Raw genomic sequence first — 27470 nt, forward strand, 5'->3', positions numbered from 1 at the left:
CATGAAGGTGTCAAGGGTGCACCAAAATGGTCACGTGATTGTGACGTCATCAATGACGTCACTAGAATAAAAAAAATATGTTGACGTCTTCAAAATGAAAAATATTTATATATCATTAAAGAAACATCGTATGACAACCAAACTAGGTAGGTGTCATGTTGGTGTCAAGTGGGTCACTAAAAGCAAACACACACTCTGACGGCGAAATATCGTGTGACAACTCCACTTGTAATGTGTCAAAGGTGGGGGGAGGGGTTTAACAAGTTTTTCGCTTGATCTGTGAAATCGTTGACGTTGTCAAAAGCAGAAATATAATAGTAAAATTTGATATTTCTAATATTATTAATGGAAATAAGTAAAGATTTGGTCGTTTGAAGCTCCGCCTTTAGACAATGCCTCAATCTATATATTAGCGGTGAATACTGTCCATTTTTCGTGCGAGGGCCTATAGAATTAGCCTGATCCAGAAGAATGCCGTTACACCAATGTACAGTGGAACCTGGGTTTTACTACAACCTCGATTTTACGATACAAATCTGTTCTCCCAATCGTAGTTTTAATCTCGATACAACGATATTAGAGATGGGCGTGTTAATCAGGAAGAGATGGGCGGTGTGGTGAGCACAAAGGGAAGGATGGTATACAAGAAGGGGTTGGTTGGTTATGCCATCATGATGTGCCATGGCTTACCATACTTTCAGTATGACACGCCATGGCATGTCATAGCAATGTTTTGCAGTGGCGTGCCATGGCCTGGCATTGTCCACCAAATTATTGCCATAACCTGCCATACATTGCCATGACGTGCCATGGCATACCATACTTTGAGTACGGCACACCATGGCACGTCATAGCAATGTTTTGCTATTCATTGCCATGGTGTACGGTGGTGTGCCATGGCATGGCATGGTAATGGATTGTAATAGAGGTATGCATATGGCATTAGATGGAGAGGGATATTACGATTGCCCATTTTGTGACCTAAGGATAACGGGGTACGTAACTGAGGAAGAGTCGGCGAGGTTCGAGGCATGTTGTGATGGGCAGGATATGATAAATGACAATGGAGCTAATATATGTAAAAATTGTGGTTTTCACCATGGATACGATTATGCCACCGAGTATGTTGATTTTCATGCGAATAAGTATAGAATGTACAGAAAGTCGGTGTACCAAAGTACTATCTAGAAAATGTATAAATTAACTTCGGTTTAGAGTACTAACCGAAGCAAAGTTTACGCAGGGGGTTCAATCAAGTTGAAACGGCTATGAATAAATTGTTTACTTAAAGACGGTATATCCCATTGAAATTTATTCCCTACAAATTATTTCAACTAGAAGATGATAAACAGGGTATGGAAAGGTGTATAAAATATATCAGTCATACAACACTGGAATATTATGAAGGGTTATGGAAACGGATTTGTGATCATCTGGGATGGACGTACATTCATGGTAGTGAGTTTATAACTAAACGCGTAAAGACGAAGTGATCACCATCTTTCTCTAGAGACATGCATACGCTTCCCATATAGGGTCTTATCATAATAAAACCTTATGCTTAAGTTTTGTTTAGTTTGTCCCTCATTTTTACTATAATCTGTTCTCGTATATGGCCCTCGTTTTTTTTTTCTTTCAAATTAGGTGAGTGTTTATATACTTTTTCTAAACCAGAGGAGTACGACTACGACTAGTCCAAACTCACCGAAAGTAATTAAAAAATAATTTCTAGTATAGTAGTATATGACAGAAGTTGGACGAGTAGTGAAGACTACAGACTTTGTAACGTACAACGACAATGGCGAACTAACAGACCTCCTCGTAGAAGTTTACCACAACTGTGAAGACACTCCGTTCCTAGAGTACGGCTCGACAACGTACAAGGATCCTGAAGGCGTGTCGCATTCTGACCTAAGAAGGTTATTCTTATACAACCGCGATGATCCCAACAGCCGTATCAACCGAGACTACGACATATCAGGCGTAAGAAGCACAAAAAAAACATTACTCACATCAATTAGGTACAGTGACAGGAGCTAAAAGACAGCTGAGAACATGACAACTCAATCATCGTTTAGCAGCCCACCGCCACTCTGTCGAGGTCCCTACGTCGGAGGGCACCACGCGCTGCCACCCTTACACAGATCGGAGCCGATTGACCTAGAGCAACTCTCAAACGCATTATCGGAAACTGACGGCTGTAAGGCTAACTATATTTAATTGACGCACTGCTGAGTTACTACACTCTGGTGCAAACGGTCGACAAACATACTTTCGCGGAATTAGGGGGTAAAAACACCAACGTATGGTGCCATGGTGCGGTGACCATCATCAGAAGTCTCCCTTCTACCTCTTGGTCTCCGCTTCGTTCCAATCAATCCACTGTCTCGCTATAAATGCGATATTAACGGAAAAGATATATAGTTTCCAAGAAATCAGTTCCAACATATAGTTTTCATAAAATGGATTCCATCATATAGTTTCCATAAAAATTGATTCCATCAGCAGTTTCCATAAAATGGATTCCATCGGCAGTTTCCACATATTGGATTCCATCACACGGCAGCAGTATTGCAGTTGGCTTGGTTAGAAAACACTTTCACAAAAGCGTTCTCAAACCGCCATTTCCTATACTACTGTAGAACTACAATAGATTCTGCATAAACACCCTCTGTGCTTTGTTTAACAGCGATAGCAGACCAAACTAAGATATTCTTGGAGGCTGCCAGGGGTGAGGAGTAGAAATGGAGGAGAAGTGAGGAGGAGTGGACGAGGAGGAATGAGAAGGAGTTAGGAGAGGAGAAGTGAGGAGAAGGAGAACTGAGGAGGAAGAGAAGTGAGGAGGAGGAAGAGAAGTGAGGATGAGGAGTAAGATTGGCTCCATGTCAGATTGACTAGAAATCCACTGTGGCATACCCCAGGGTAGCCTGCTAGGTCAGTTATGTTTTAACATCTTCATAAACAACTACATTGTCCTTCAATCGTCACTGCGATTATGTGCGGACGACAAAAATTAGTACAAGCACCTGTCCAGTAGCATATCTCTCAAATAAACGACTCGTTATCCAGCAATTACCTCGGCATCAATACCAGAAAAACACAGGCAATGGTGCTTGGCAGGAACAGCGCATACGGATACGATCTTTACGTTAGTCCTGTCCACATTACAGTAGTTACAACTTTGAAAATACTGGGGGTCACTATGGACTCGTCCCTCTCCTACAAGCGACACATATCTACGGCTCTTAAAAAAGTCTATGCAAAAGTTGCTGCGCTTCGCAGGATCAAGCGTCTTGTCCCAATTCAGACCATGGTTGCGCTCTACAAGACATATGTTGTACCCCACCTTGAATACTGCTTCCCTCTGCTACTAGGGGCTACCAAGACTTAGAAGGACAGAGAAACGTAACTATTATAGCGGAGCTAGCGCGGCCGCGGGCCGAGCGCGGAGCTCCATAGCTATAGAGAAATGGTAAATAACTATGCGACGCAGTTTTTTTGGTCATCGCGCGGATAGCCTGTGGTCGCCCGCTAGCCAATTTTGCGATAATTTTGCTATACGTCTCCCAAATAAATAAAAAAATAAAAAATGAATACACTTTTGCACTACCCGGGATTGTTGAATTCGTTAGAAAACTCTTACAGTTACAGTAAGAACCTACAATAATTTGAATTTTTGTATTTATGTGCTTACACTCACGGGAACCCTGTGTTTTAGTTTTTCGCGCGTTTTTGCTCTTGCAACTCGCGGTCAACACAGTGAATATTGTTAACACTGTTTTTTTTTTTCATAATTCTTTTCGTCGTGGCTAAAACCAAGAAAGAAAATCGATAATCTTAACATTTTTATTACATAAAGACATACAAACGATGGAAAGAAGGACAAGCAATGGGTTTGGGATAGGCTCGTTTATTATTTATTAAATTGTATAGGATGCTACAGGCTAGTTATCTCTCCATCTTCTTTGTAACCCGGTCCTCTCAGTACAATTGGCGCTCTTCTGTTAATAATTTCACAAAGCCACCCTATAAATCGATGTATATGCATAACTCTTTTAATTAATACCACATTTTTGAAACCAACTTCCTCACTCTGCCAAAAATGTAAATTCCGTCTCTGAGTTCCGCGAGAATCTACCAGACATGATCCTGCATGACTGCCAATGCAGCAACGGCATGTAAATTCTCCCTTTTTTCCCATAATTATAATTATTATGTAATGTGTAAGTGTGTAATGAAAAGTGTTGTCGAGCGTTGTCATCGACTGAAAATAAATTATTGAATTGTATTGTGAGGAGGAGGGAGAGTGAGGAGGAGGAGAAGTTAGGAGGAGCAAGGAGGTTTGGAGGAGGAGGTGTGAGTAGGAGTGAGGTGGAGTGAGGTGAAGTGAGGAGAAGTGAGGAGAAGTGAGGAGGAGTGAGGAGGAATGGAGGAGGAGTGAGGAAAAATGGGGAGGAATGGAAGAGGAGTATGGAGAAGAAGGAGGAGTGAGGAGGAATAGAGGTAGAGTGTGGAGGAGGAGGAATGGAGGAGTGAGGAGGAATGGAGGAGGACTGTGGAGGATGTGGAGGAATGAATAAATAGGAGGAGGTGGATTGGGAAGGAGTTGTGCTTTAGCCTAGTTAGATACACAAGCTCTATAGCCTGTCGCTTTATAGTCAACTCAGGAAAGTTCTATACCCTATAACCATATAGACAGGAGCAAAGAATGGCAAAGTTAAAATTGTAAACTCGTGTTAACTTATATTCGCTTGATTTTTTGCATAGATGTTCCTTGTGTAATATTAACCAAAATAAGTATTTTTGGTTAGATAATCCATTCTACAGATATTGCAAATTGTAAGACTCTTGATTTGTTTGAAATTGTCCAATTTGGGCTTGCTTCTTTTTTTATGATTTATGGCAACTTTGCTCAATCATATTTCAAGAATGGAATGGATCATCTACCAAAAAATACTAAAGCTAACACAACAAATTTAATTTTGCCATTTTTTGCTCCTGTCAACCATATAGCTTAGCTAATCGCTATATAGCCTAGCTCCATAGGCAAGCTCTATAGCCTATCCCTCATCACTGTATAGCCAGCTACATAGACAACTTACATAGCCTATCGCTATATAGCCTCCCCATCATTACATAGCTTAGCTACATATCTGTATACATAGTATTTAGAACGCCAAAGAGGCTATAGAGCTAGGTTATAGATGCTCCATATGTACCCCTTATGTACCCCGTATATACCCCTTCATAACCCCTTATATACCCCGTATGTACCCCTTATGTCCTGTATGTGGGGAGGAGAAGTGAGGAGGAGAAGTGGGGTGGAGGAGGAGTAAGAGGGACTGGGTTCGTGGCTTGCCGTATTGCCTCGGTTCCGAAGCATGGATGGCCTAGTGTGTTAGCGTGTGGCCTAGTTTCGAATCCTGGCTCATAATTTCTTTTTTCGGTGTACAACCTTGATTCGAATTTGTGTCACAAGTGAGTTGAAGTTATTCTCCCGTGTTTCCATTCTTCTGGGATAAGGGCACTAAACCGGAGGTCCCGTCTTTTCAAGCTGCAATACACTAACCTGAATCGAAGGGACGTAAAAGAACCACTGGGGACGCAATAAAACCTCTGGCAGTGACCACCCCCCAGTGAGAGTGCTTACAATGCTTACTAACAATACACTCAAGGGAGTATTTGATTTGGAGTATTTGATTTGAAAATTTAATAAATAAATAAAAATTCGCCTGAAACCTGGACTACTATTAGGTAATAATATTATGCAAAAACCTTTCGAGACACTTAAATTATATAATCTCTAAGATTGTTTTTGCTGACCGGTTGCTTTTAGGTGGATTTTGCTAACATTTCCTGTACGAGTCGAAATCACCGAAAATGTAGCCAATTCGTTAGACAAAATACCTTTTCTTGTCTCAAGCCAAAACCTTTTTAATGATATGGCTAAAAACTAGCACAAAATACTAACATCGTCACGGCTAACCTCTGAAAAAGTATTTTTTTTTCAAACCACGCTTCCCATCCTTTGAGACGATCCATCTTAAACACCAAGGTATGTGATTTTTAAAAAACCGTATTCTTTCGAGTTTCCGCCGGTAACAGCACTACAGCTACTTCCTCCACAATACGAGCCCCCTCCCCCACCGGCTTGCCCGGAATGTGTACCACTCCCACCTCCTGAATACCCACCACCACCCCCTGAGGCACCGTTATCCTCGGATCCTCCACCCCCTCCTCCAAATCCACCCACAGCACCCGGGGCAGGACCGCCGTTGTAGCCACTATTCATGCCCCCAGCCCTTCCCCCGACCCAGCCCTTCTCTATAGACCCCCCTCGCTCACCATGTTCGGGCCCAAGCCTTGTACAGCCAGTACCATCCCAACCCGCACCCACTCCCCCATGGTAGCTACTTCCAGCACTGTTACACTCCCCTGGATTGCCCCCTGTCCCTCCCGCGCGTGATTGACCATAATTTGTCCCAGAGCTTCTGTATCCATTTTCACCTGACTGACCATCCACTCCATTGTACCCATTTGACGCACCCCCTCCCCCACCAGCTATTACTAATAGCCTTCTATCGCTAGTATACACAAACGATCCACCCCCTCCCCCTGTGCCTGCATTATCCTCCACTGATTTTCCTAGCTGTGCTGCTGTCATTGTAGTACTCTGTCCATCTTGCACTTCTACCGAGTCCCCTCCGCGCAGACCGACCACAATCTTCAGCTCGGTGCCGTTTATGAGTGTGAAGATGCCCGACACGATGGCGCCTTTGCCACCGTAGTACGTGCCGGGTTGATCACCATAGCTTGGACAGTGCGTACCACCACTTGCGCCTCCTGCCTCGATTCTGTAAAGACCGGTTTTGGGGACACGGAAAGTTTGTATCAGGCCTGATCTCCCAGAATGCCCCATGTTGTCAAATTGATTCACTGATAAACAAACAAACAAATAAACAATCAAAAACATGCAATACCTTCGCTTTATCTTAAATTTGATTCTTAATCTTTCGAAATTAGAAAAAAACAGATTACAAAGTTGCTTGTAACCTATTGTTACACGTCTATAGTCTATAATGTAAACATGAAAAGCAAGTAGTAAGAAAGAAATTCGGAAATATCAAATAAGGCCTGTATGTATTTTAATGTAAACTAATAAGACAAGCTGAATAATGCCGGGGAATAAAAAAAACCTAACACCGATAATCGTGTGGCCCTTGGGTTTTAATTCATTAGGTTATCAGAAGACTAACCGATAATAAAACACGTTTTTCCATCCCCTGTAAAGCCATCTTTGCAAGCACATCTGTAGGATCCCGGGATGTTGATGCAGCTTGCGTTGGCATGGCAACCATGTGATCGACCTCCGCACTCAGCCACGTCTGAAACGTTTTGTTTTTTTGTTAAATTACATTATTTTACAGAGCTATATCTTGCTACAATCATAACAGTTTTGTTTGGGACAATTTATTAAGTGAACGCCTTTGTTCCAAAGTAATTGTCCATGATTGCAGATAATGAAAATATCGCATACTAGACATGAGAATATACTAATCACAGAAAATCTCGATAGTGGCTGATCACTTCCGCCTGTCATACTTTACAAATATATTTTCAACAAAGGAGAACACATCTGTCCAAAAGCTGGAACAGATTCGCCTGCCAAGCTGATACAAATTAAAAATTCCGTTAAGGAGACTCATTTAGCTAGTGGCTGTACGCTTTCGAAACAAGTTTAAGCGATAAGACTCGACGTGTCCCGAAAGGCCTGTTTTGCTTTTGGGTGCGTTTTGCTTAATAATGTTCTGAGTATGTTAGGTTCTACTGTAAACCACAGTCGTTCATTGTACATTTTATGAGCAGTTTAAGATAAGCATTAAACGCCCCCTCAAGACTTAGCTGAAGGAGGAAAGAAATAACACTAACCTGCTGAACAAGTTTGTCCAGTAAAACCGGCTGGGCATGCGCAATGGAAGAATGGCTCGTGGTAAATAGTCACACAATCTCCATTCTTGCAAGGCGAGTCTTCACAAGGGGACTGGGAAAAGATGGAAGACGTGTTTCACACATGGTCTGGTTGGGGTTAGCTCATGACTGTGAAAGGGCTTGAAAATAACTGTTAACTGATAATTACACATATGTGTAGAACCGATATAAGCGAAATAGCTGCTTCCTGATAGTTTTACTATCCCAAGTGCAATCATGCGTGGCGGCCACTATATTTTAACTAGAAGAACGATGACCATCTAGCCAGTTCGTTACTACCACACGCCGCTTCGCGGACATGGGCTCTTAATGGCAGAGACTCGAGCGACAGGAGCTCCGGCTCAGATTATTTTATCCCTGAAACACAAGTGCCGCTTGAATAACCAGCGGTGCAACCGGCTGAGCCGGATAATTTTGCGATAATGAGTGTTCTCGTTCTTAAATGGCGTTGGAGGTTTTGTAAGTGTATGTTGTATGGATTTGTTTTTGGTTTAGCCTTTAGCTGTATATGCTGGTGATTGTGCTACCAGAGTCATACCCTATTTCGTCGGTGTTTATCGCCTTTGCCGTAATTGTATTTTTCAGTCGTTGTAGGTTCCTTAGTTTCCTGTGTTTAAATTCACAGTCTGCACTACATTATATAGCATTCTATACTGTAATTTTTCTGTTAAGTTAATGTTCTTCTGTTTTCTCGGAGATCTTGATTGCAGTAGTAAACCACCCCCCACATGCTAATAGCGAAATTAATCACTGTCTTGTGGATCATATACAGAAAATATTGAACACTTTCTCAGAAATCATCCTGAAGGTTTAATCTTCGTGACTGGTGACTTCAACCCTGCAGTACTGGACTAAAAGAGAACTTTGTCAAATACAAATGTGGATTAAAGCAGATTATTACAGTTCTCATCAAAGATTCAAGCATCTTTGGTTGGTGCCTCACTAATAGGCTTGAACTGTTTAAGTCACACCTGAGTTGGGGAGTAGGGACTGTTGAGGCCACATATGTAACAACCTGCCGCATTTGTTATAACGGCCACATTTGTAATAAGGTAGGACACATTTGTAATAAACTATCTGATATCTCATAAAAAAACATAGTAAGACAACCAAACTTGGTAAGGACATGTAGGTGTCGAGGGGGGTGCAACCAGATGGTCAAGTGATGTGACGTAATCAATGACGTCACCAAAAACAAAAATATCCGTATCCCATGAAAGAAGCACGTATGACAACCAAACTTGATAGGTGTCATGTAGGGATCAAGGGGGGTGCAAAAAGATGGTGACGTGATTTGTGACGTCATCAAAAACAAAAATATCCATATCCCATGAAAGAAGCACGCATGACAACCAAACTTGAGAGGTGTCATGTAGGTATCAAGGGGGGTGCAACGAGATGATCGAGTGATGTGTGACGTCATCAAAAGCAAACATATCCATATCCCTGAATTTTAGCTGTTACTAGGTACATGGATTTCCTCATCCAGACCATGTTGAAACAGTCTTATGATAAATCATCACTCCCAATGTAGGTTTCTGAAAGTTGCTGTACCTCAGAGACTTAAACTACTCTATCTGGAGCATTTTCTAATGTATACAGAAACTCATTAAGAATATTTCCCTAGTTAAAGAAATCAGCACACAAAATGCACAAATCCATTAACTTCCGAAGATGCAAGGTGATTGATCCGCCCATGTCTCGAGCTCTTTTTTGTGTCTTCGTCTTGTACCAAGTATTCAGAGTGATTATACCAGCCTACCTTTATCCCAAAGTGCACGGAGTCTTTGTCTTGTACCGAGTATTCAGAATAGTTATACCAGCTTCCCTTTATCCCAAAGTGCACGGAGTTTTTATCTTGTACCAAGTGATCAGAGTGATTATATCAGCTCACCTTTATCCCAAAGTGCGCGGAGTCTTTGTCTTGTACCAAGTATTCAGAATAGTTATACCAGCTTCCCTTTATCCCAAAGTGCACGGAGTTTTTATCTTGTACCAAGTGATCAGAGTGATTATATCAGCTTACCTTTATCCCAAAGTGCGCGGAGTCTGAATTGTACCAAGTATTCAGAATAGTTATATCAGCTCACCTTTATCCCAAAGTGCGCGGAGTCTTTATCTTGTACCAAGTATTCAGAGTGGTTATATCAGCTCACCTTTATCCCAAAGTGCACGGAGTCTTTGTCTTGTACCGAGTATTCAGAGTGGTTATATCAGCTCACCTTTATCCCCAAAAGCGCAGAGTCTTTGTCTTGTACCGAGTATTCAGAATGGTTATATCAGCTTACCTTTATCCCAAAGTGCGCGGAGTCTTTGTCTTGTACCAAGTATTCAGAGTGGTTATATCAGCTTACCTTTATCCCAAAGTGCACGGAGTCATTGTCTTTTACCAAATATTGAAGGTGGTTATATCAGCTCACCTTTATCCTAAAGTGCACGGAGTCTTTATCTTGTACCGAGTATTCAGAGTGGTTATATCAGCTTACCTTTATCCCAAAGTGCACGGAGTCTTTGACTTGTACCAAGTATTCAGAATGGTTATATCAGCTCACCTCTATCCCAAAGTGCGCAGAGTCTTTATCTTGTACCAAGTATTCAGAATGGTTATATCAGCTTACCTTTATCCCAAAGTGCGCGGAGTCTTTGTCTTGTACCAAGTATTCAGAGTGGTTATATCAGCTTACCTTTATCCCAAAGTGCGCGGAGTCTTTGTCTTGTACCAAGTATTCAGAGAGGTTATATCAGCTTACCTTTATCCCAAAGTGCACGGAGTCTTTGTCTTGTACCAAGTATTCAGTGTGGTTATATCAGCTTACCTTTATCCCAAAGTGCGCGGAGTCTTTGTCTTGTACCAAGTATTCAGAGTGGTTATATCAGCTTACCTTTATCCCAAAGTGCACGGAGTCATTGTCTTTTACCAAGTATTGAAGGTGGTTATATCAGCTTACCTTTATCCCAAAGTGCGCGGAGTCTTTGTCTTGTACCAAGTATTCAGAGTGGTTATATCAGCTTACCTTTATCCCAAAGTGCACGGAGTCATTGTCTTTTACCAAGTATTGAGGGTGGTTATATCAGCTCACCTTTATCCTAAAGTGCACGGAGTCTTTGTCTTGTACCAAGTATTCAGAGTGGTTATATCAGCTTACCTTTATCCCAAAGTGCACGGAGTCATTGTCTTTTACCAAGTATTCAAGGTGGTTATATCAGCTTACCTTTATCCCAAAGTGCGCGGAGTCTTTGTCTTGTACCAAGTATTCAGAGTGGTTATATCAGCTTACCTTTATTCCAAAGTGCACGGAGTCATTGTCTTTTACCAAGTATTCAAAGTGGTTATATCAGCTTACCTTTATCCCAAAGTGCGCGGAGTCTTTGTCTTGTACCAAGTATTCAGAGAGGTTATATCAGCTTACCTTTATCCCAAAGTGCACGGAGTCTTTGTCTTGTACCAAGTATTCAGAGTGGTTATATCAGCTTACCTTTATCCCAAAGTGCGCGGAGTCTTTGTCTTGTACCAAGTATTCAGAGTGGTTATATCAGCTTACCTTTATCCCAAAGTGCACGGAGTCATTGTCTTTTACCAAGTATTCAAAGTGGTTATATCAGCTTACCTTTATCCCAAAGTGCACGGAGTCATTGTCTTTTACCAAGTATTGAGGGTGGTTATATCAGCTTACCTTTATCCCAAAGTGCACGGAGTCATTGTCTTTTACCAAGTATTGAGGGTTGTTATATCAGCTTACCTTTATCCCAAAGTGCACGGAGTCTTTGACTTGTACCAAGTATTCAAAATGGTTATATCAGCTCACCTTTATCCCCAAGTGCACGGAGTCTTTGACTTGTACCAAGTATTCAGAATGGTTATATCAGCTCACCTTTATCCCAAAGTGCACATAGTCTTTGTCTTGTACCAAGTCTTCAAATAGGTTATATCAGCTTACCTTTATCCCAAAGTGTACGTAGTCCTTCTCTTGTACCAAGTATTGTATAGAGGGTGGTTATATAAGCTTAGCTTTACCCCAAAGTGCGCGGAACCTTTGACTTGTACCAAGTATTCAGAATGGTTATATCAGCTCACCTTTATCCCAAAGTGCACGGAGTGGTTGTCTTGTACCAATTTTTGAGGGTGATTATATCAGCTATCATTTATCCCAAAGTGCACGGAGTCGTTGTCTTGTACCAAGTATTGAAGGTGGTTATATCAGCTTACCTTTATCCCAAAGTGCACGAAGTCGTTGTCGTGTACCAAGTATTGAGGGTGCTTATATCAGCTTACCTTTATCCCAAAGTGCGCGGAGTCTTTGTCTTGTACCAAGTATTCAGAGTGGTTATATCAGCTTACCTTTATCCCAAAGTGCGCGGAGTCTTTGTCTTGTAGCAAGTATTTAGAGTGGTTATATCAGCTTACCTTTATCCCAAAGTGCACGGAGTCATTGTCTTGTACCAAGTATTCAGAGTGGTTATATCAGCTTACCTTTATCCCAAAGTGCGCGGAGTCTTTGTCTTGTACCAAGTATTCAGAGTGGTTATATCAGCTTACCTTTATCCCAAAGTGCGCGGAGTCTTTGTCTTGTACCAAGTATTCAGAGAGGTTATATCAGCTTACCTTTATCCCAAAGTGCACGGAGTCTTTGTCTTGTACCAAGTATTCAGAGAGGTTATATCAGCTTACCTTTATCCCAAAGTGCGCGGAGTCTTTGTCTTGTACCAAGTATTCAGAGTGGTTATATCAGCTTACCTTTATCCCAAAGTGCACGGAGTCATTGTCTTTTACCAAGTATTGAAGGTGGTTATATCAGCTTACCTTTATCCCAAAGTGCGCGGAGTCTTTGTCTTGTACCAAGTATTCAGAGTGGTTATATCAGCTTACCTTTATTCCAAAGTGCACGGAGTCATTGTCTTTTACCAAGTATTGAGGGTGGTTATATCAGCTCACCTTTATCCTAAAGTGCACGGAGTCTTTGTCTTGTACCGAGTATTCAGAGTGGTTATATCAGCTTACCTTTATCCCAAAGTGCGCGGAGTCTTTGACTTGTACCAAGTATTCAGAATGGTTATATCAGCTCACCTTTATCCCAAAGTGCGCAGAGTCTTTATCTTGTACCAAGTATTCAGAATGGTTATATCAGCTTACCTTTATCCAAAAGTGCGCGGAGTCTTTGTCTTGTACCAAGTATTCAGAGTAGTTATATCAGCTTACCTTTATCCCAAAGTGCGCGGATTCTTTGTCTTGTACCAAGTATTCAAAGTGGTTATATCAGCTTACCTTTATCCCAAAGTGCACGGAGTCATTGTCTTTTACCAAGTATTGAGGGTGGTTATATCAGCTTACCTTTATCCCAAAGTGCACGGAGTCATTGTCTTTTACCAAGTATTGAGGGTTGTTATATCAGCTTACCTTTATCCCAAAGTGCACGGAGTCTTTGACTTGTACCAAGTATTCAAAATGGTTATATCAGCTCACCTTTATCCCAAAGTGCACGGAGTCTTTGTCTAGTACCGAGTATTCAGAGTGGTTATATCAGCTTACCTTTATCCCAAAGTGCGCGGAGTCTTTGACTTGTACCAAGTATTCAGAATGGTTATATCAGCTCACCTTTATCCCAAAGTGCGCAGAGTCTTTATCTTGTACCAAGTATTCAGAATGGTTATATCAGCTTACCTTTATCCAAAAGTGCGCGGAGTCTTTGTCTTGTACCAAGTATTTAGAGTGGTTATATCAGCTTACCTTTATCCCAAAGTGCGCGGAGTCTTTGTCTTGTACCAAGTATTCAAAGTGGTTATATCAGCTTACCTTTATCCCAAAGTGCACGGAGTCATTGTCTTTTACCAAGTATTGAGGGTGGTTATATCAGCTTACCTTTATCCCAAAGTGCACGGAGTCATTGTCTTTTACCAAGTATTGAGGGTTGTTATATCAGCTTACCTTTATCCCAAAGTGCACGGAGTCTTTGACTTGTACCAAGTATTCAAAATGGTTATATCAGCTCACCTTTATCCCAAAGTGCACGGAGTCTTTGACTTGTACCAAGTATTCAGAATGGTTATATCAGCTCACCTTTATCCCAAAGTGCACATAGTCTTTGTCTTGTACCAAGTCTTCAAATAGGTTATATCAGCTTACCTTTATCCCAAAGTGTACGTAGTCCTTCTCTTGTACCAAGTATTGTATTGAGGGTGGTTATATAAGCTTAGCTTTATCCCAAAGTGCGCGGAACCTTTGACTTGTACCAAGTATTCAGAATGGTTATATCAGCTCACCTTTATCCCAAAGTGCACGGAGTGGTTGTCTTGTACCAATTTTTGAGGGTGATTATATCAGCTATCATTTATCCCAAAGTGCACGGAGTCGTTGTCTTGTACCAAGTATTGAAGGTGGTTATATCAGCTTACCTTTATCCCAAAGTGCACGAAGTCGTTGTCGTGTACCAAGTATTGAGGGTGGTTATATCAGCTTACCTTTATCCCAAAGTGCGCGGAGTCTTTGTCTTGTACCAAGTATTCAGAGTGGTTATATCAGCTTACCTTTATCCCAAAGTGCGCGGAGTCTTTGTCTTGTAGCAAGTATTCAGAGTGGTTATATCAGCTTACCTTTATCCCAAAGTGCACGGAGTCATTGTCTTTTACCAAGTATAGAGGTTAGTTATATCAGCTTACCTTTATCCCAAAATTGCACGGAGTCATTGTCTTTTACCAAGTATTGAGGGTTGTTATATCAGCTTACCTTTATCCCAAAGTGCACGGAGTCTTTGACTTGTACCAAGTATTTAAAATGGTTATATCAGCTCACCTTTATCCCAAAGTGCACGGAGTCTTTGACTTGTACCAAGTATTCAGAATGGTTATATCAGCTCACCTTTATCCCAAAGTGCACATAGTCATGTCTTGTACCAAGTCTTCAAAGTGGTTATATCAGCTTACCTTTATCCCAAAGTGTACGTAGTCGTTGTCTTGTACCAAGTATTGAGGGTGGTTATATCAGCTTACCTTTATCCCAAAGTGCACGAAGTCGTTGTCGTGTACCAAGTATTGAGGTTGGTTACATAAGCTTAGCTTTATCCCAAAGTGCTCGAAGTCGTTGTCGTGTACCAAGTATTGAGGGTGGTTATATAAGCTCACCTTTATCGCAAAGTGCACGGAGTCGTTGTCTTGTACCAATTTTTGAGGGTGATTATATCAGCTATCCTTTATCCCAAAGTGCACGGAGTCGTTGTCTTGTACCAAGTATTGAGGGTGGTTATATCAGCTTACCTTTATCCCAAAGTGCACGAAGTCGTTGTCGTGTACCAAGTATTGAGGTTGGTTATATCAGCTTACCTTTATCCCAAAGTGCGCGGAGTCTTTGTCTTGTACCAAGTATTCAGAGTGGTTATATCAGCTTACCTTTATCCCAAAGTGCACGGAGTCATTGTCTTTTACCAAGTATTGAGGGTGGTTATATCAGCTTGCCTTTATCCCAAAGTGCACGCAGTCTTTGTCTTGTACCGAGTATTCAGAGTGGTTATATCAGCTTACCTTTATCCCAAAGTGCACGGAGTCTTTGTCTTGTACCAAGTCTTTAAAGTGGTTATATCAGCTTATCTTTATCCCAAATTGCACGAAGTCTTTGTCTTGTACCAAGTATTGAGGGTGATTATATCAGCTTTCCTTTATCCCAAAGTACACGTAGTCGTTGTCTTGTACCAAGTATTGAGGGTGGTTATATCAGCTTACATTTATCCCAAAGTGCACGAAGTCGTTGTCGTGTACCAAGTATTGAGGGTGGTTATATCAGCTTACCTTTATCCCAAAGTGCACGAAGTCGTTATCGTGTACGAAGTATTGAAGGTGGTTATATAAGCTTAACTTTATCCCAAAGTGCACGAAGTCGTTGTCGTGTACCAAGTATTGAGGGTGGTTATATAAGCTTTCCTTTATCGCAAAGTGCACGGAGTCGTTGTCTTGTACCAATTTTTGGGGGTGATTATATCAGCTTTCGTTTATCCCAAAGTGCACGGAGTCGTTGTCTTTTACCAAGTATTGAGGGTGGTTATATCAGCTTACCTTTATCCCAAAGTGCACGGAGTCATTGTCTTTTACCAAGTATTGAAGGTGGTTGTATCAGCTTACCTTTATCCCAAAGTGCACGGAGTCATTGTCTTTTACCAAGTATTGAGGGTTGTTATATCAGCTTACCTTTATCCCAAAGTGCACGGAGTCGTTGTCTTGTACCAAGTATTGAGGTTGGTTATATCTATCTGTGGAGATGAGCTCACAAACGTGTTGCCCACTCTTCGTCAATGTCAACTTGACGTTTAGGGAGTGGCACCACTTTTCAGCAAGACACTCGAAAGAGCAGTCAATGACATCATTTGCTAAAAGGCTTTTCTGTGTAACTGAACCACAAAAAAACATCATATAAGATGAACGCTCCTATTACTAATTACTCTAAAGTTCCTAATCAGTCCTTTAGTGTATATTAATAGAAACAAAAAAAAAACATTCGCGCTACGCATAAAGGTTCGTTTAAGTTTAGTTTATCATCTTTTTTTTCATGTTTTATCACTTTACACCTTGCTGGTCCCCTCCCCCGACTCCTCAACACACCCTTTTCCCCCTTTTTGGGATTACTACTTCCCCTCCCCCGATCCTTTTGATCCCTGAAGATGCATGGAGTCAGCATCTCAATCTCACCATCTCTGTGAAAGGTGTTCCCTGTGGATTTGGCTGGAAAGAGAGTCATGCGCGCTCCACAATATTTATTTCTTCCCTACGTGAAGAATTAGTTTGTGAATCTCCTTGTGTTGTCGAAAGGACAATATCAGGTGCTGTTCATTTATTTCAAACTATTTTGGAAATGGCTACCTTCAAAAGTACGTTTTTCCATGAGCATCAACTTTGATCACTCTTGCTACAGAAAATAGCAAGAAAGTATCCGAATTGATAATTCAGAGAAATGTCGCATGCCATTACTCCATTACTTAAGATAATAATAACAAACCTGCACAAGTATGCACTTCTTAAGATTCCAAAAGAATCTTGCTCTTACCCACCGGTTTCATTTGACGTGTTAGCAGCAGAAATAGGCACCAAAAGACGCTTGCCTTGATGTGCGACAAATATGATTGAGCGACGATAGTAGTCGTCGTCTTCATGAAGAAGATTTTGTCCGAGACATGTAGCAATGGACATTAACAGGCACAGAACAGAGAGGCCTGAGCCAAGGGTCATTGCTAGTAAAGCAGACTTGATTTCGAACGCTAGTACATCTCTTTCTATAGTTCCTGTTAAGAAAGCAAATTATGACAAGTTGAAAAATAAACAAAGCTGAAATCATCATTAAGAGTGAGTTCACTTGGCACAAATAAAAAATGTAACGGAATGGCTTTATTTCAGGGGCATAGAGCATGCTGGTGGTATATATTTTTCGTCGACTTAGATAGTTGTAATTACACGCGACCCAGAAATGCAATAACTTATAATTTGGACATAGAAACATCGTTAGAAAGCAAAAATCGGCAGATGTCATGTGGGAGCCAAGAAGGGTGGTACATGGAGGACATGGTACCTCAGCATAACGTAATCGATGACGTCACAAAAATGTAAAGTACTCATATATCATCATGAATAGACATCATAAGGCAACCAAACTTGGCAGATGCCATGTAGGTATCAAGGAGGGATGCAACGATATGGTACATCGGCATGAAATAATTAATAGCGTAACCAATATCTCATTGTACAAACTTCATAGTTACACCAATGGGGGTGCAACGTTTTATTGCATTTATGGGCGGTGTGTTATTAGTTTATGGTGAACATGGTTTATTATATTTATGTGCGATGACGTCACACAACACTTGACTATCTCCTTAAATTACATGACATCTAAGTTAGGCTGTCAGACGATGATTCTCAAATGATATTTTTAAAAAAAAATTTTTTGTTCTTAATGAAATCGGAATAATTTTGCTTTTAGTGACGTCATCTTTGGCGTCACGTATCACGTGATCATATCTTTGCATTTCCCTTGACACATACATGACACCTACAAAGTTTGGTGACCATATGTTTCTTTCATCATGAGATGAATATTTTTGTTTTTAATCACGTTTTGATTAGTTTTGCTTTTAGTGACGTCATTAATGACATCACACATCACCTGACCATATTACTACATCCCCTTAAGATCTTGGCACCTACCGAGTTTGGTTGCCATACGGTGTTTCTTTCATGAAATATAAATATATTGTTTTATGTTGATGAAGTCAGCATATTTTGCCCTTAGTGATGTCATTGATGGCGTCACAAATCACGTAACCACATTTTTGTAGCCCTCTTGAGACATAAATAACACTGCTTGTCATACGATGTTTTCTTGAAACGGACAAAATTAGTTCTCTTTTTTAAAAGAATATGCCTATTTTCGAGTTGGAGTTTTACAAAAGAGTTCAGCTACATAATGAATCTATTGAATCTAACATTGGCGATATTCCCAATGGGTGTCTTCGTTTAGACCTTTCCCGGTTTACTCCCAGAGGTGAAGATGCTAATTACATAGGAGCTGAAAATTTTGCGCGGCATTCGCTTATTAATATTATCCACACAAACCTGCATGTGTTAAAATAGAATATCGTCAATGAGATAAAAACGGTAATAACAAACCATTAATCAAAGATGTTTCACCGATTCGTTCAGCCGTGATAAAAGCAGCTCTTTTTATGTAAAGATAAGAGAATATTTTTTAAACCAAACCATGTAAACAATGATTTCGTTTAGAATTTTGTCAATACATGAACAATATATTTCCGATTTTGAAAAGAATTGCAATTTAACAAAACAAGAAGGGGCATTCTATTACAAGTCATGCATATTTTAACAGTGAAGAGATCTTTCTCTATCATTTGATGCATATCTGACCATTCGCACTTTTGATCAAAATCTGTTCTTAGACGGTTACAAGAAATGTTCTTTAAAAGGATTTAATAAATCCACCCTCAGCACAAACTTTAGTGTTATGTTACTTGTTGATTACAGAACATTTACCTCGAAATGATATTATAAATTATGATTCTTAACTAAAAAAGTCCAATTCATATAGGCTTGTATGGTGGAAATTGCACCTAGAGTTTAGATTAGGACATAAAGGGGAAATCTTACCTTTCAAATGATATTGATTTTTATCAAAAAAGCTTGAGAGTGGCAGCTGTGTGGTACTAAGAAGGTTGGCAAGAAGTTTGAGACAGTTTGACAGAATATCCATAGCCAATGATGTGAAAGCTGCCGCGGGTGCTTGTTTAAGGGCCCAGTGGGCCGTTGAAAAAACAGCCCCCGCCCCCTGTGGGCCTTTGTTTCTGGTAATTGGCCCGTAAGTTATCGGTACAGATTTAATTAGGTAATCATGGAAATTGGCCAAAAAACACGATTTTTTCTACTGTCTGACTTAGATAGAAAGATTTACTTAGGTTTAGCCTTCATATTGGAAGCAAAAAGGTTGTCGTCAACGCATGTAAGCGTGGGTAAAATACACGATTTTTTTCTACTGTCTGACTTAGATAAATAGATTTACTTAGGTTTAGCCTTCATATTGGAAGCAAAAAGGTTGTCGTCAACGCATGTAAGCATAGGTAAAAACTACTGAAGCAACTTGCTATATATAAAATGGTAAAAAAATTCACATTTCCTAGAAGCTGAAATAATGCTTATTTTAAAATATTCGCAATACAATTCGTTCCTTTAACGGCATTGCGTTGATTGACGATCAAAATGCCCCCCAAAACAGCCCCTTCAATAGTACTACCCTCTTAGGCTCAAACCTCCGGAGTCAAAATCTTGACAACAAAATTGTTAGGACTCAAATGGGTGCTCGTGCGTTAATCCATCTATTAACCCCTTTCAGTTGACCAAGTTTGATCCAAATCGAAGACTTAGGCAAAAATACAAACAACAGTCTCATTTTATATGTAATTGAAGTAAGCTAGGATAATAATATATAGATTTAGGCACTGCCTAAATGCGGAGCCAGCATTTAACACCTTTTTGTGTTGACTGATAGGGGTAGTTTTAGAGGGGATCTTGGTGTCTCTAGAATGTTATTTTCAATGAGATTAAAAATATGTCAAATTTTACTGCCATGTAATTATGAATTGTATTGGCCCCTCCAAATGGATCAAGCAAGCACTCATTTAATAATATTAAATATGCAGTATGAAAGTTAACAAAATACTAAAACTTGGTGTGAAAAAGGCTGTCAAAGTTAAAGGTGTCACATTGACGAGAATGTTTTTTCAAGAGTCTAATGGTCAATTCTTATTTCCCTTTATAGAAGTTCCACTATGTATATTTTTATCAAAACACCATTCTAACAAGCTTTGACCTTGTGAAGAATACAGGATGTAACAGCATTCCAAAGATTTAGATGCCATACTGTAGTTCAGGGGCGGATCTAGCTTTTTGCCAAGGGGGGGATTTGGCCCAAATATTTTCGTCATTATTTTACCTTCGTAACGATTTTGGGGTGAAAAGATACACTGAAAATAATAAAAAAAAAGCCCAAGGGGAGGTTTAAACCCCCTACCCCCCCATAGACCCACTACTGTAGTTTTCATGTACCACAACTGATTATTCAGAAAAATGTGTTGAAACTTAACTCCACAAATATACCTCCTGTCATGCATTACATATTGGTGCGCCCACCCATTGGCCTGTTGGTTTTAGAAACACTGGATCCGCCCATACTGGCTAATCAAAAATGGATGCAATGGAGGCAAATCCTAAATTATTACTGAAAGTAATAATAATAAAGTAATTTAAAACCAAACCATGTTCATTGACCTATGTTAGGGTTAGAGAAAAATAAATATAACAAAAAGTCAATGGGGAGAAGAAAAAGGGAGAAAAGAATGACTCTATTTGAAAAAAATGTGACTCTACTTTAAAAAATATATAGCAATAAGGCAATAATAGCTTAAATGAGCATATTCCTAACATTTTCCCCTGTTTTCTTTACAGATTTATTATTGAAACAGTACCTTGCTCCCAGGGGGGAGGTGGGGGGACTTTTAGAAACGGGAGTTTGAGAGACGGGGGTGCTCGACAGCATAATCAATTTTAACCCTAAGGGATAGCACTAAGGGCATGGTGTAGTGTCTAACTTCGGGATGGAAAAGATTACACAGGATGATTGTCAACACAACGCTTTACTCGCTCAGTTTCCGCATGTACATAATCCAATATAGCGATTTACTTTTCCTAGTACCCAGGCCTCGCCCGGCTGCACAGCCTACCCACTCGAACACTACACATGGTCAACAACAATTCTTACCTCTAAGAGATAGCACATTGGGTGTGGTCAGAGGAATTTTTAACCCAGCATTAAAAAACAATGCTGGTTTTAATTTGCTGACGGATTCTATATTGTTATGTTACCGACAATAACGTCAAAAGTATTAACTGATCAGTTGACTTGTGGTTTATTGTAAAATACATTTCAAGCGATTGGGCCACCATTAAGCATGAGACACCCTAAAAGATAGCAGAATCGGAAAAATACTCCTCCCCGGGCGTGGAAACCCCCAAAAGATAGCAGAATTGGAAAAATCCTAAAACACACCCTAAGAGATAGAAGTTGGTAAGAATATTATACCATAAAAGATAGGTCGAGCACCCCGTCTATCTTTCTGGAGAGTCCATCCGGACCTTGCTCTAATAAAAAACCCTTCCCTTGATAGAAGTTTCATTAATGTACACTTGTATCAAAGCTACATTCTGACCAGCTTTGCCCTTGCAAATAAACAAATGATGGATGCAACAGCATTCCAAAGATAGAATGATACAGTTAGATACACTTCAGGTGCACTATGGAAGATTAATATATCACTTATTACTGGTGATACTCCATCACCAAGGAAATTAGAATTCACAAACATACCTTCAGTCATGCATTAGACATTGGTGCACCCACCCTGTAGGATTGAGGCCTGTTTTTTTTTTTTATAGAAACCATGGATCCACATATGCTAATGCTACTCCAGAATTAAATGCAAGGAGGAGAATTTCAAACCTATTACCTATTTTAATTTATTTAGGGTGCAGAGAGGAAACAGCAAATAATATTAATAGTCGAGAGAGAGAGAGAGAGAGAGAGAGAGAGAGAGAGAGAGAGAGAGAGAGAGAGAGAGAGAGAGAGAGAGAGAGAGAGAGAGAGAGAGAGAGAGAGAGAGAGAGAGAGAGAGAGAGAGAGAGAGAGAGGAGAGAGAGAGAGAGAGAGAGAGAGAGAGAGAGAGAGAGAGGGAGAGAGAGGAGAGAAAAGGAAGAAATTGGACTATAGTTTTTATAAAAAAATCATCAGTAATGCAACAACTTGTTTGAGCACTCTCCTAACATTTCCCCTTTCCTCATTATCTTTAGGTTGATAGAAAAAATGTTTTCAGATCTATCATTGAGGGAAAGTATTTGCTTTTAAAATGTCTATTTCACATTTACTGCTGTATCAAAGTAAGAAATCCCCTACTTTATTATCTTTAAGACATTTGCCTATTCTCATGCCTCCCAGCCTTCAGCATCAATCATGGCCCTTGGGTAGAAGTCCTTGGTTGGTTTTACCTAAATAAAAATGAACACAATTATAAGTATTTTTTTCTTTCAAAACAACCTTTTCATCATGCCAGTTATAACCTTATTAACTTTTCACAACTATTTGAATAATAAATAAATAAACACAATAGATAGTATTCAAGATGCAGACAATATAAGCTAAGCAAAAAGAATATAGGTAATAGGGGTTGCATTTTGTGTTTTTATTTTCGATGAGAAAATTCTTTTGTAACTGTAAAGTTAATATATAGTAGGTATATATAGTATATATAAGTTATTTGTAGTTATGATAATGTTAAAAAAGTTGCTGTATCTTCGAGAAGCCTAAATACACAGAATATAAAGACAGGAAAGGTCTTCTTTAGCAATAAATGACAGGATGATATTTGTCAGCCTTTATTAAATATCTCAACGCAGTCAGTATAGAGAGAACGAAGAATATCAAAGGATGTTGTTATGCTCAAATTGTTTGATTTAGACCACGAATTCTCAAAGCACACTCTATAAACAAATGTATAAATCGAACAAGCTAAGTGACATTGAAACAGTAACTAGACTACTACGTATTTCTGTCGTTAAATTCTTACTTACCGTTAGGAATATATGCCTGAATTTATAGAACGTGTAAGTATTTACGAATTTAACATTTTCATGGCGATTGCAGTGGAATGAAAACCACTCAAGTGCACTCCAAAATTATAAGTCGATCGGAATTCAAGTAGATGGTATTTAAGCCAATCAAAACAGTGATAGATGACTTTGATATGACATCTTGACGTCAAACTGGTACGGTGTTTAGCTTGAGCGATTGGTTTTGGAAAAAAAAAACAGACGAATAAACGAGCATTATAAAAGCACAACAATAAAAGAAAAATAACTGTGATATTCTCAATACAAACCGTCGTTCAAAACTCACCTTGGCAGTGTTTTATGTCGCTTTCTGTTTGTCGCTTGTGTGGTTGTGTTCGCTTTTTGTTGTAAACTGTGAACTTGTCGACTTTCTGCTAGCATCCATATATATAGACGTGAAGGAATGTTATTAGAATGGTAGTGTAGAGCCTCTAAGTAGTCCTCTTTTCGCTGCTGCAACGGACGGGATTCACGAACACTCGGGTAGATTTTACTATCGGCTCGTACTTCAGACAAAACGGTTCCTCAAAGATTTCAGCCCATTTGAATCCGCATATTTTCTCATTAAATACTATTTTCAATCTGCCTTTTTTGCTGTGAACATACGAACTTTGATGGCGGTAAAAAAATAAAAGACCGAGGGGGCCTGGGAGTTGCACGATTGACTGGATGGATGGATTGTGACACCACAGGATACCCGCGCGATGACCACAAAACCAGGTCGCATAGCTATACCATATTTCTATACCTATGGAGCTCGCGCGCGGCCTGCGGGCTCCGCTATCAAACACAAGTTTAATGGTAGTACTTACACTGCTCTTGTATGTATGTGGTTTGTTTGTTTTTTTGTTTTTCTATTCTTCGTAGTAAATTTTATACGTGTTATTTTCTGCAATTTGAGTCTCAAATCTACACTAAAAGTGGCCGGTCAAAGAAAACAGGGCTAGAACTTTCTACGCTGACCGGAAAATGCTCATTTGCTAGTCCAGATTCGCAGAAACATATCTTAAATAATTTTTGCCGTCGATTGGCGACTTTTTGTGGGACATTTGTGGGACCACATGGGTGTTATTTCATTATCTCTTTCCTGAATGGCTATTCGTGTGGGCGTGATTGACATGTCGGATCTATGAATTGAAAGTTTGTCGGGCAGCAGACAGTGCAATACAGCTCACAAGTAATTTTGATAAACATCACGTTCACATTATAGCGGAGCTCCATACAAGAAAAAATGGTATAAAACAAATATGGTAACAAATATTGGTAACCATCGACTCAACGCGATATCCGTGCGTCCGTCCGTCACTTGAAAGCACCGTATGACAACCCAACTTGGCAGGTGTCAAATATATGTCAAGGGAGGTGCAAAACTGTGGTCACGTGATTTGTGACGTCATTGATGACGTCACTAGAAGCAAAAAAGATGTTGACGTCATCAAAATAAAAGAAAATTATATTTCACGAAGGAATAATTAATATTATAATATGTATAATTTATATATATATATAAATATATCATTAAAATATCTATTATAAATATTATATTTCACGAAGGAAACATCGTATTGCAAGCAAATATTGGTAGGTGTCATGCAGGTTTCAAGGGGGATGCAACAATATGGCCACGCGATGTTCGAAAAACGTGATTAAAAGCAAAAACATTCATATCTCATTTTGTGTCAAGGGTGTGCAAAACTATTGTTACGTGATTTGTGACGTCGCCGATGACGTCACTAAAATTTAAACTATTCCGATTTCATTAAGACTCATGAACGAAACATCATATAACAACCAATCTTGGTATGTGTCGTGAGGGTGTCAAGGAGGTATGTTTCGAAAGCGAAAATAAGCAAAGATTTGGTCGTTTGGAGCTCCATTTTAAGGCAATGCCTTAAAATCTATATATTAGTTTTTAAAATAAATAGAGCACGGCGGAAAAAATTGCGTGAGCATGCGAGCAAGGCGGAAAATTATAAGGTTTGAAATAGTTTTTATAAGAAGGACTGTAAATTAAGAAATATTTAAACAAATAAATGTATTACAAGTTTCCAATTTCCATTGGTTTCTTTTAAATATCCTTAGGCATTAAGGCATACATTTTTTGTCTAGTCATAAAATCTATCTGTTGCACAAGCAAGGAAGGGTGCACGATTTCAAGTCCTGATAATTTTTTATTTTAGTCTTGAAGTCTCACCTAATTCATTTCTTGTTTTTTTTTATAGATTGAGACCATGGAGAATTTTTTTAAGCCTGATGGTCTTCAAAAGATTATGTTTTATTATCAAGAAACAGACAACATACCAGAAGCAGGTACTGTATTTTGTATTTATCCTGAATTTACCTGCTGACCCCCTCTTTCCTTTGGTCATGGTGTTTAATTAATAACATTATCAATCTGTTTTCTTACAGTTGAACATGTTCGACTGGGTCCGGGTGGAGCACCAAGGACTACCATAAAAACAAAGCCAAAAGTATTTGTCACTGATGGCAAAGATAACCAGCTTTCTGGTGCATGCGTGTTCTTTATTCGTATCAACCCATCAAAACAGATCAATACTTCCAACATATAACAGGTAAAAATAAAAGAATTGCCCTAGCTAGTTTGACAGTATTATTGTTAAGTCCATAACCCTGAAGGGACTCTCCAGAAAATAAGACGGGGGTGATCGTCCCATCTTAAAGGTATAAAATTTCGACCAACTGCCATCCCTTTAGGGGATAGTGAAGGACAAAATTAGTTCTCTTTCTTAAAAGAATATGCCTATTGTCGAGTTGGAGTTTTACAAAAGAGTTCAGCTACATAATGAATCTATTAAATCTAACATTGGCGATATTCCCAATGGGTGTCTTCGTTTAGACCTTTCCCGGTTTACTCCCAGAGGTGAAGATGCTAATTACATAGGAGCTGAAAATTTTGCGCGCATTCGCTTATTAATATTATTCACACAGACCTGCATGTGTTAAAATAGAATATCGTCAATTGGATAAAAACGATAATTACAAACCATCAATCAAACAAGAAATTTCACCGATTCGTTAAGCCGTGATAAAAGCAGCTCTTTTTATGTAAAGATAAGAGAATATTTTTTAAACCAAACCATGTAAACAATGATTTCGTTTAGAATTTTGTCAATACATGAACAATATATTTCCGATTTTGAAAAGAATTGCAATTTAACAAAACAAGAAGGGGCATTCTATTACAAGTCATGCATATTTTAACAGTGAAGAGATCTTTCTCTATCATTTGATGCATATCTGACCATTCGCACTTTTGATCAAAATCTGTTCTTAGACGATTACAAGAAATGTTCTTTAAAAGGATTTAATAAATCCACCCTCAGCACAAACTTTAGTGTTATGTTACTTGTCGATTACAGAACATTTACCTCGAAATGATATTATAAATTATGATTCTTAACTAAAAAAGTCCAATTCATATAGGCTTGTATGGTGGAAATTGCACCTAGAGTTTAGATTAGGACATAAAGGGGAAATCTTACCTTTCGAATGATATTGATTTTTATCAAAAAAGCTTGAGAGTGGCAGCTGTGTGGTACTGAGAAGGTTTGCAAGAAGTTTGAGACAGTTTGACAGAATATCCATAGCCAATGATGTGAAAGCTGCCGCGGGTGCTTGTTTAAGGGCCCAGTGGGCCGTTGAAAAAACAGCCCCCGCCCCCTGTGGGCCGTTAATTTCTGGTAATTATAGGGCCCGTTAGTTATCGATACAGATTTAATTAGGTAACCATGGAAACTGGCCAAAAACACGATTTTTTCTACTGTCTGACTTAGATAGATAGATTTACTTAGGTTTAGCCTTCATATTGGAAGCAAAAAGGTTGTCGTCAACGCATGTAAGCATGGGTAAAAACTTCTGAAGCAACTTGCTATATATAATATAATAAATTCACATTTTCTAGAAGCTGAAATAATGCCTATTTGAAAATATTCGGAATACAATTCTTTCCTTTAACAGCATTGCGTTGATTGACGATCAAAATGCCCCAAAAACTGCCCCTTCAAAAGTACTTCCCTCTTAGGCTCAGACTTCCGTAGTCAAAATCTTGACAACAAAATTGTTAGGACTCAAATGGGTGCTCGTGCGTTAATCCATCTATTAACCCCTTTCAGTTTGATCCAAATCGAAGACTTTGGCAAAAATACAAACAACAGTTTTATTTTTATATGTAATTGAAGTAAGCTAGGATAATATCAAACACAAGTTTAATGGTAGGACTTACACTCCTCTTGTATGTATGTGGTTTGTTTGCTTTTTGT

General features: G+C 39.4%; 2 protein-coding genes and 1 long non-coding RNA gene across 5 annotated transcripts; 1 reads left to right on the plus strand and 2 right to left on the minus strand.

Moving 5' to 3' along the window:
* Positions 1 to 3894: 3894 nt before the first annotated feature.
* Positions 3895 to 26843, minus strand: LOC5507050 (loricrin). 2 transcript variants are annotated; one of them, XM_048721041.1, is made up of 6 exons: positions 26694 to 26843; positions 17019 to 17249; positions 16162 to 16361; positions 7930 to 8041; positions 7257 to 7385; positions 3895 to 6936 (listed from the first exon to the last, which is right to left on the minus strand). In XM_048721041.1, exons 1-6 carry the CDS (start codon positions 26794 to 26796, stop codon positions 6044 to 6046), a joined length of 1668 nt encoding a protein of 555 aa, XP_048576998.1. In that variant the 5' UTR covers positions 26797 to 26843; the 3' UTR covers positions 3895 to 6043. The 2 variants fall into 2 exon arrangements, with proteins under 2 accessions (XP_048576998.1, XP_048576997.1); XM_048721040.1 differs by lacking the exon at positions 26694 to 26843 and adding an exon at positions 19126 to 20772.
* Positions 22457 to 23795, minus strand: LOC125559094. Its single transcript, XR_007306345.1, has 2 exons — positions 23477 to 23795; positions 22457 to 22569 (listed from the first exon to the last, which is right to left on the minus strand). It is a non-coding gene; the product is annotated as an uncharacterized LOC125559094 (long non-coding RNA).
* Positions 24979 to 25829, plus strand: LOC116614473 (dynein axonemal heavy chain 5-like). Of its 2 annotated transcripts, none has more exons than XM_032375525.2 (3): positions 24979 to 25016; positions 25413 to 25500; positions 25600 to 25829. In XM_032375525.2, exons 1-3 carry the CDS (start codon positions 24993 to 24995, stop codon positions 25758 to 25760), a joined length of 273 nt encoding a protein of 90 aa, XP_032231416.1. In that variant the 5' UTR covers positions 24979 to 24992; the 3' UTR covers positions 25761 to 25829. The 2 variants fall into 2 exon arrangements, 1 of the variants encoding a protein (XP_032231416.1); XR_007306344.1 differs by lacking the exon at positions 24979 to 25016 and adding an exon at positions 25030 to 25167 and having other exon boundaries at positions 25600 to 25650.
* Positions 26844 to 27470: the final 627 nt, after the last annotated feature.

Source organism: Nematostella vectensis, chromosome 13, assembly GCF_932526225.1.
Source record: "Nematostella vectensis chromosome 13, jaNemVect1.1, whole genome shotgun sequence".
Classification (NCBI taxonomy): domain Eukaryota; kingdom Metazoa; phylum Cnidaria; class Anthozoa; order Actiniaria; family Edwardsiidae; genus Nematostella; species Nematostella vectensis.